At 39.8% G+C, this 9207-nt stretch overlaps 1 protein-coding gene across 2 annotated transcripts; it reads left to right on the top strand.

Moving 5' to 3' along the window:
* Nucleotides 1-301: 301 nt before the first annotated feature.
* On the top strand, nucleotides 302-2623 carry LOC103682166 (olfactory receptor-like protein OLF4). Of its 2 annotated transcripts, XM_040628180.1 has the most exons (2): nucleotides 302-327; nucleotides 1663-2623. In XM_040628180.1, the coding sequence occupies exon 2, from the start codon at nucleotides 1670-1672 to the stop codon at nucleotides 2621-2623; it is 954 nt and encodes a 317-aa protein (XP_040484114.1). In that variant the 5' UTR covers nucleotides 302-327; nucleotides 1663-1669. The 2 variants fall into 2 exon arrangements, with proteins under 2 accessions (XP_040484114.1, XP_008709975.2); XM_008711753.2 differs by lacking the exon at nucleotides 302-327 and having other exon boundaries at nucleotides 1402-2623.
* The last annotated feature ends 6584 nt before the right edge of the window (nucleotides 2624-9207 follow it).

Below are 9207 nucleotides of genomic sequence, written 5' to 3'. Positions count from 1 at the left end.
TACATGCCTCTAGTGTCTATTTGGTGGATGATATTAACATTTGGAAGAGTTTAGTTGGCACTCCGAGTTCAAATAGCAAATGTGTGTAGATCCAAAATTCAAAACCTGACATTCTATTATGAAAGTTTTGCATTTTATAGCCTTTAGGAAAGTTCTTTTAGCAAACCATCATTTAACATCCCCCACTTTTGTTGTACTGTGGGTATTTCCTCTTGCAAATTGTGGTGTCTTCCCTTTGTTTGTTCTTCTGAAGGGATATTCAATAGTCAGATGTCTTGATAACACAAAGACATCCCTACTTTTTTTTTTTTTTTTGGATAAATTGCCTTTTGCTGCTTTATTATTCTGGGCATCAAGGTGCTGTAACGGGTTGGAGTGTTGCCTGAACCGATGACATTTGCTCCTCCTTACCATCTCTAGGGGCCACCTGAGCTTATTGGATCTTTGTCCCCACTTTTCTTCCTCAAAGTTGTTGGAACTAATTTTTTATGTTTCTTTGAATACTGGACACAAAATGATCCTATTAAAATGGAGACCCATGATTACATGCTCATAGGAGACTTTCTCCTGGAATTTGGATGCAGTTTTACATTTTTAGGGGAAAGACTGTCTGATATCGGCCACTTGCCTTGTGTTCTTGTTTGCCTAATTATTGTTGTGGAGGTGAGAATAGCCTGGTAGTGACTTTTAAGCCAGTAAATGAACAAATGTAAAGCAGAATGATGAGGGGCAGTGGGAGATTCAGGCTTCCAGTTAAGGAATGAATGAGTCATGGGAATAAAAGGCACAGTGTGGGGAATAGAGTCAGTGATATTGTCATAGTGTTGTGTGGTGACAGATGGCAGCTCCTCAGGTCATGAGCACGGCATAATGTTTAAACTCTTGAGTCACTGTGTTGTACACCCAAAACTAATGTAACATTGTGTGTCAACCATACTCAAGTTTTAAATATTAACTAATGAATCATTAAACATTATATCAAAAAGTAATGATGTTCTATATCTTGGATAATTGAATTTAAATAAAAAATTAGAAAAAGGAAATGGTAATTCACAAATGAGTGAAGAAGAAAAAATTAAAAATTAAAATAAAAACTCTGAAGTGTTCTCTCAGAGACTTGCACTGGTTTTTCCCTCTGATGGGCACACATTTCCCTAGATAACCTTGTGTCTCCTGCTGTCTCCTCCTTGAGGCCTTTGTGTAAATGTGTGTAGCCTACCCCAGCACCCAGTAAAGAATAACCTCCATGCACTCTTTCCTTTTACGAGCTTTTTCTTCATTGCACCTGTCACCTTCTGTTATTCTCTCTGATTTTTTATTTGCTTATCTTCTCCATCACTGAATGTGCAGACACTTGTTTTCTGACACCTGTACTCTTTGCCTGGAGGTAAGTAGGTACTCAAGTTTATTCCTCAAACATGTGACAGGATTTCTCATTAAAAGCATAGAATACATGAGTACTTGGGGAAAAGGCCAAGTGTGGGATGCACATTCCTATTCAGAGCAAGCATGGGGGATCCAGACAGGGGACACATTCCATACAAGAACTATTGATATTGACTTTTTGAATGTAAAATAAAAATTGTAGAATTACAATGATATTAGTAATGTTCATTATTGAGAAAAATAGTCATGTTAGTTTTTGTTCCCTGGTAGTGACCTCCACCACATGCAACCAGGAAATGATACACAAATTTCAGAATTTCTTCTTCTCGGCTTATCAGAAGAACCAGAACTGCAGCCCCTCATATTTGGGCTTTTCCTCTCCATGTACCTGGTCACTGTGTGTGGAAACCTGCTCATCATCCTGGCCGTCAGCTCAGACTCCCACCTCCACACCCCCATGTACTTCTTCCTGGCCAACCTGTCCTTTGTAGACATCTGTTTCACCTCCACCACCATCCCCAAGATGCTGTGGAACATGCAGGTTCAGAGCAAAGTGATCACTTATGAAGGCTGCCTATGCCAGATATATTTTTTTGTACTGTTTGCAGGATTAGACATCTTTCTCCTGACTGTGATGGCTTATGACCGCTTTGTGGCCATCTGTCACCCCCTGCACTACATGGTTATCATGAACCCCCAGCTCTGTAGAATGTTGGTTCTGATGTCCTGGATCACGAGCATTCTGAATTCCTTGTTAGAAAGCTTACTGGTGTTGTGGCTGTCCTTCTGTACAGAGGTGGAGATTCCCCACTTTTTCTGTGAACTCAATCAGATGATCCACCTTGCCTGTTCTGATACCTTTCTTAATAACATGGTGATGTATTTTGTAGCTATGTTGCTGGCTGGTGGTCCCTTCATTGGGATCCTTTACACTTACTCTAAGATAGTTTCCTCCATACGTGGGATCTCATCAGCTCAGGGGAAGTACAAAGCATTTTCCACCTGTGCATCTCACCTCTCCGTTGTCTCCTTATTTTATTGTACAGGCCTAGGAGTGTACCTTAGCTCTGCTGCTCCCCAGACCTCCCACGCAAGTGCAGTGGCCTCGGTGATGTACACGGTGGTCACGCCCATGCTGAACCCCTTCATCTACAGCCTGAGAAACAAAGACATAAAGGGAGCTCTGTTGAGATTCTCTGGGATGGCAGCTCTGAAAGGGTCAATAGTCCTGGGTTGAAGACGTGCCCACGATTGCAGGGCACAAAGCCTGAGCCAAATGTATGATTCTTTGATAAGATTGTGGAAGTGGAGTGTGCCTCTTCTAATTTTTTTCCTGAAATTTCTATTTTTTAAATTTTGACCTCTCCTACAAAATACATAACTCCATTTATTAAGCTTTGTGATATCTCTGATACCCAAGAGATTTTCCCTTTGTCATTTCCCTACTCTATCAATGTTATTCCTAACCCTGCATATGAAATATTTGGATATTCTTGCTTATTTCAAAGGACTACATGGGGCTACTAAGTGAAATAAGTCAAGCAGAGAAAGACAACTATCATATGATTTCTCTCATCTATGGAACATAAGAACTAGAATGATCAGTAGGGGAAGAAAGGGATAAAGAAAGGGGGGTTAATCAGAAGGGGGAATGAAACATGAGAGACTATGGACTATGAGAAACAAACTGAGGACTACAGAGGGGAGGGAGGTGGGGGAATGGGATAGGCCGGTGATGGGTAGTAAGGAGGGCACATATTGCATGGTGCACTGGGTGTTATACACAACTAATGAATCATTGAGCCTTACATCGAAAACCGGGGATGTACTGTATGGTGACTAACATAATAGAATAAAAAATCATTATAAAAAAAGAATAATTTATTCTCAAATAAAATGTATCATAGTGAGTATCTTTTCTTTTGTTTGACTGAATACTACTCCTATGGAACATCTACTCTTGGCCACCACAGCTATTTATGTAAGTTTATAACAGAGAAAAATCTGAGACCATGTGCTTCCCTTTCGTGATCATCATTCCTTTGTGTATCACTACCTTCACTGCTCTTCCTGGGAATGCAGACTTTGATGTATTGGCTGATATAGCTGATTATGGGGACTTTTCTACACATTGGGGTCCTTTTGTTACATAGCTTGTGTCTATCATGACTGCTATAGTCCCTGGCAAAAAAAAAGTGATAATAAAATACATGTCTCCACAAGTTCATTTTTTTCTTTTGTTTCTCTGCCTTTGGAGATGTGTCATGAAAGAAGTTGCTGTGGCCGATGTCAAAGAGTTTGAACCCTATGTTCTCCTCTAGGATTTTGATGGATTCCTGTCTCACATCAACGTCTTTCATCCTTTTGGAGTTTATCTTTGCGTATGGTGTGAGAGTGGTCAAGTTTCATTCTTTTGCATGTAGCTGTCCAATTTTCCCAGCACCATTTATTGAAGAGACTGTCTTTTTCCCACCGGATGTTTTTTCTTGCTTTATCAAAGATTAGTTGCCCGAAGAGCCGAGGGTCCATTTCTGGGTTCTCTGTTCTGTTCCATTGGTCTATGTGTCTGTTTTTGTGCCAGTACCATGCTGTCTTTGTGATCACAGCTTTGTAGTACAGCTCGAAATCTGGCATTGTGATACCCCCAGCTTTGGTTTTTCCTTCTCAGCAATCCCTTGGTGATTCAGGGCCTTTTCTGGTTCCACACAAATTTAAGGGCTGTTTGTTCCAGCTCTTTGAAAAATGTCATTGGTATTTTGATCGGGATAGCATTGAAAGTGTAGATTGCTCTGGGTAGCATGGACATTTTACTATGTTTATTCTTCCAATCCATGAGCATGGAATATTTTTTCATCTTTTTGTGTCTTCTTCAATGTCTTTCAAGAGTGAGCTGTCGTTTCTGGAATATAGGTCCTTTGCCTCTCTGGTTAATTCCGAGATAATATATGATTTTTGGTTCTATTGTAAATGGAATGGATTCCCTAATTTCTCTTTCTTCAGTCTCATTGTTCATGCATAGAAATGCAACTGATTTCTGAGCATTAATTTTGTATCCCACCACATTACTGAATTGCTCTATAACTTCTAGTAGTTTGGGGGTGGAGTGTTTTGGGTTTTCCATATAGAGTATCATGTCATCTGCAAAGAGAGACAGTTTGACTTCTTCTTTGCTGATTTGGATACCTTTTATCCCTTTTTGTTGTCTGATTGCTGTTGCAAGGACTTCTATTTATATGTTGAATAATAATGGCGAGAGTGGGCATCTTTGTTGTGTTCCTGATCTTAAGGGAAAGGCTTCCAGCTTTTCCCCATTGAGAATGATATTTGCTGTAGGCTTTTCATAGATGGTTTTAATGAAATTTGTGAATGTTCCCTCTATCCCTACACTCTGAAGGGTTTTAATCAGGAAAGGATGCTGTATTTTGTCAAATGCTTTTTCTGCATCAATTGAGAGAATCATATGGTTCTTGACTCTTTTCTTGTTGATGTGATCTATCACACTGATATATTTGTGAATGTTGAACCACCCTTGCATCCCAGGGATGAATCCCACTTAGTCTTGATGGATAATCCTTTTAATGTACTGTTGGATCCTATTAGCTAGGATCTTGTTGAGAATTTTGGTGTATATATTCATCAGGGATATCAGTCTGTAATTCTCCTTTTTGATGGGGTCTTTGCCTGGTTTGGGGATCAAGGTAGTACTGGCCTCATAGAATGAGTTTGGTAGTTTTCCTTCTGTTTCTATTTTTTGGAACAGCTTCAGGAGAATAGGTATTATTTCATCTTTGAATGTTTGGGAAAATTCCTGGGGGAATCCGTCAGGCCCTGGACTCTTGTTTTTGGGGAGGTTTTTGATCACTGCTTCAATCTCTTCATAATTAATAGGTCTGTTTAAATAATCAGTTTCTTCCTGTTTCAGTCTTGGTAGTTTATAGGTTTCCAGGAAGGCATCAATTTCTTCCAGGTTGTTTAATATTGGCATAAAGCTGTTGATAAAAGTTTCTAATGGTTTTGGTCATGATCTCTTCCCTTTCATTCATAATTTTATTAATTTGTGTCCTTTCTCTATTCTTTTGAATACATCTGGCCAGTGGCTTATTGATCTTTTTTATTCTTTCAAAGAACCAGCTTCTAGTTCTGTTGATCTGCTCTACTGTGCTCCTGGTTTCTAATTCATTGATCTCTGCTCTAATCTTGATCAACTGCCTTCTCGTGCATGGGTTAGGCGTGTTCTTCTGTTCCAGCTCCAGCTTCTTGAGGTGAGAATATAAAAACTGCATTTTAGGTTTTTCTATTCTTTTGAGTGAGGCTTGGATGGCTATGTATTTTCCTCTTAGGACCGCCTTTGCAGTATCCCATAGGTTTTGGAGTGATGTGTTTTCAATTTCACTGGTCTCCAAAAATTGCTTAATCTCCTTTTTCATTCCCTGGTTTACCCAATCATTCTTGAGGAGAATGGCTCTTAGTTTCCACGTGTTTGAGTTTCTTCCAAATTTTTCCTTGTGATTGAGTTCCAGTTTCAACACATTGTGGTCTGAGAATATGCAGGGGATAATCTCAGTCTTTTGGTATCTGTTGAGACCTGTTTTGTGACCCAGTATATGGTCTATTCTGGAGAAAGTTCCATGTGCATTCGAAAAGAATGAGTATTCTGTTGTTCTGGGGTGTAGTATTCTGTATATATCTATGAGGTCCATCTGGTCCAGTATATCATTCAAAGCTCTTGTTTCTTTGTTGATTTTCTGCTTAGATTATCTGTCTATTGCTGAGAGCGGAGTGTTGAGGTCCCTTATTATTAATGTATTATTATCTGTATGTCTCTTTGTTCTGGTTAAGAGTTGGCTTGTGTATCTTGCAGCTCCCCTGTTGGGGGTGTAGATATTTATAATTGTCATATCCACTTGTTGGATACAACCTTTAAGAATAATATAGTGCCCTTCTGTATCTCTAACAACAGTCTTTAGTTTAAAATCCAATCTGTCTGATATGAGAATTGCTACCCCAGCTTTCTTTTGAGGTCCATTGGCATGAAAAATGCTTTTCCGTCCCTTCACTTTCAGTCTGGATATATCTTTAGGTTCAAAATGAGTCTCTTGTAGACAGCAAATGAATGGGTCATGTCTTTTTACCCAATCTGCAACCCTGTGTCATTTATGGGAGCATTTAGGCCATTCACATTGAGAGTGATTATTGAGAGATATGATTTTAGTGATGTCATGTTGCCTGTGAAGTCTCTGTTTCTATAGATTGTAAGTTTCTGTTCTGTATCACTCTTGGGGTCTTTTTACTTTTATAGAACCCCCTTAATATTTCTTGTAGGGCTGGTGTGGTGGTCACATATTCTTTCAGTTTCTGCCAGTCTTGGAAGTTCTTTGTCTCTCCATAAGTTCTGAATATCAGCCTTGCTGGATAAAGGATCCTTGGCTGCATGTTCTTCTCAGTTAGAGCTCTGAAAATACCTTGCCAACCTTTCCTGGTTTGCCAGGTTTCTGTAGACAGGTCTGACATTATTCTGATTTTCCTCCCTCTGTACATGAGGATTTTCTTCCCCCTGGCTGCTTTCAAGACTGTATCCTTGGATCTAATATTTGCGAATTGCACTATGACGTGACGTGGTGTAGCTCTGTTCTCATTGATCTTGGAAGGGGTCCTCTCTGCCTCTTGGACATGAATGCTTGTTTCCTTTGCCAGATGAGGGAAGTTCTCAGCTACAATTTGTTCAAATATCTCTTCTAGACCTTTCTCTTTCTCCACCCCCTCAGGGATGCTGATGATTCTGACATTGGAATATTTCATTGAGTCAGTAATCTCCCTTAATCTACGTTCTTGAGATTGGATTTCTTGAGCCAAATTTCTGTTTTATTTTATTTTTTTAATTTTAATTTTTTTATTATATTATGTTAGTCACCATACAGTACATCCCTGGTTTCTGATGTAAAGTTCGATGATTCATTAGTTGTGTAGAACACCCAGTGCACCATGCAAATTTCTGTTTTAACTTTCTCTTCTACCATCCCATCTTCCAATTCACTAATTCGATCAAAATAAAAAGCTTCTGCACAGCCAAGGAAACAGTCAAAACAACTAAGAGGGAGCGCATGGAATGGGAGAAGATATGTGCAAAGGACACTACAGAAAAATGACTGGTATCCAAGATCTACAAAGAACTTCTCAAACTCAATACATGAAAACAAATAATCAAATCAAAAAATGGGCAGAAGATATGAACAGACACTTTTCCAATGAAGACATACAAATGGCTAACAGACACATGAAAAAATGTTCAAAATTATTAGCCATTAGGGAAATTCAAACCAAAACCACATTGAGATACCACCTTATGCCAGTGAGAATGACTAAAATTGACAAGACAAGAAACAGCAAATGTTGGAGAGGATGTGGAGAAAGGGGATCCCTCTTACACTGTTGGTGGGAGTGCAAGTTGGTACAGCCACTTTGGAAAACAGTGTGGACGTCCCTCAAGAAGTTAAAAATTGAGCTACCTTATGACCCAGGAATTGCACTACTGGGTATTTACCCCAAAGATACAGACATAGTGAAGAGAAGGGCCATATGCACCCCAATGTTCATAGCAGCATTGTCCACAGTAGCGAAATTGTGGAAGGAGCCGAGATGCCCCTCAACAGATCACTGGATTAAGAAGATGTGGTCATATATACAATGGAATATTACTCAGCCATCAGAAGGAAGGATTACCCAAAATTTGCAGCAACATGGAGGGGACCAGAGGAGATTATGCTAAGTGAAATAAGTCAAGCAGAGAAAGACAATTATCATGGTTTCACTCATTTATGGAATATAAGAAATAGCAGGAAGATCGGTAGGAGAAGGAAGGGAGGAATGAAAGGGGGGGAAACAGAAGGGGGAATGAACCATGAGAGACTACGGACTCTGGGAAACAAACTGAGGGCTTTAGAGGGGAGGGGGCGTGGATTGGGATAGGCCAGTGATGGGTATTAAGGAGGGCACATATTGCATGGAGCACTGGGTGTTATACACAAACAGTGAATTATGGAACACTACATCAAAAACTAAGGATGTATTGTATGGTGACTAATATAACATAATAAAAAATTATTATTAATAAAAAGAAAGAAAGAAAGAAAGAAAGAAAGAAAGAAAGAAAGAAAGGAAGAAAGAAAGAAAGAAAGAAATCTGCCAATGGAAAACACACACACACACACACACACACACGAAGAGGAAGACATGGCTCATTTATTAACATCACCCCAAAGCTATAAAGGGTAAAGTAAACCCTCAACTAAATATATTCAATATCATATCAAGGTTGAGGGAAAGTGCAAGGAGGTTAGACCTCTGGAAGTCAGACTAATTCATGAGAATGAGGAATACAAAACTGGATTCACCTAATTTTTAATTTGGTCTCCCAGGACCAGAGTCTCAGCAGGAAAAGTTTCCTCTCTGTCCACATCAGTGGCCCACGGGGAATGAGGTGCTCTGCGGTGGGAGTAACAATGAAAACAGTGCCTAGTGAGCAGACACAGGGAACTGTAAATATCTCCTCCACTGCAGTCCATCGCCATGTTGCATCCTTGTGCAAAAAAGTCATGGTTGTTGCTTTTCTGTTCCTAAGTCTGGCTGGGGGACCCATGCTTCACTGCTTCCTGCTGTCCTCTCTGGGAACAGCTTTGGTCTCCAACATCAACTATCCAGGAAGGAATTGAGACCTCCACACAGAGACTTTCATGTTATAGACCCCACCCAGGTGAGTCTGAGAGCTCAGAAGGTATTTTAGGAAAGGATCAGAGAGAATGGAAGCTGAGAACTTTTCCTGAA

The sequence above is a fragment of the Ursus maritimus genome, unplaced genomic scaffold (genome assembly GCF_017311325.1).
Source record: "Ursus maritimus isolate PB19 unplaced genomic scaffold, ASM1731132v1 scaffold_14, whole genome shotgun sequence".
NCBI classification, from domain to species: Eukaryota; Metazoa; Chordata; class Mammalia; order Carnivora; family Ursidae; genus Ursus; species Ursus maritimus.
This window is presented reverse-complemented; position numbering and strand designations above follow the sequence as displayed.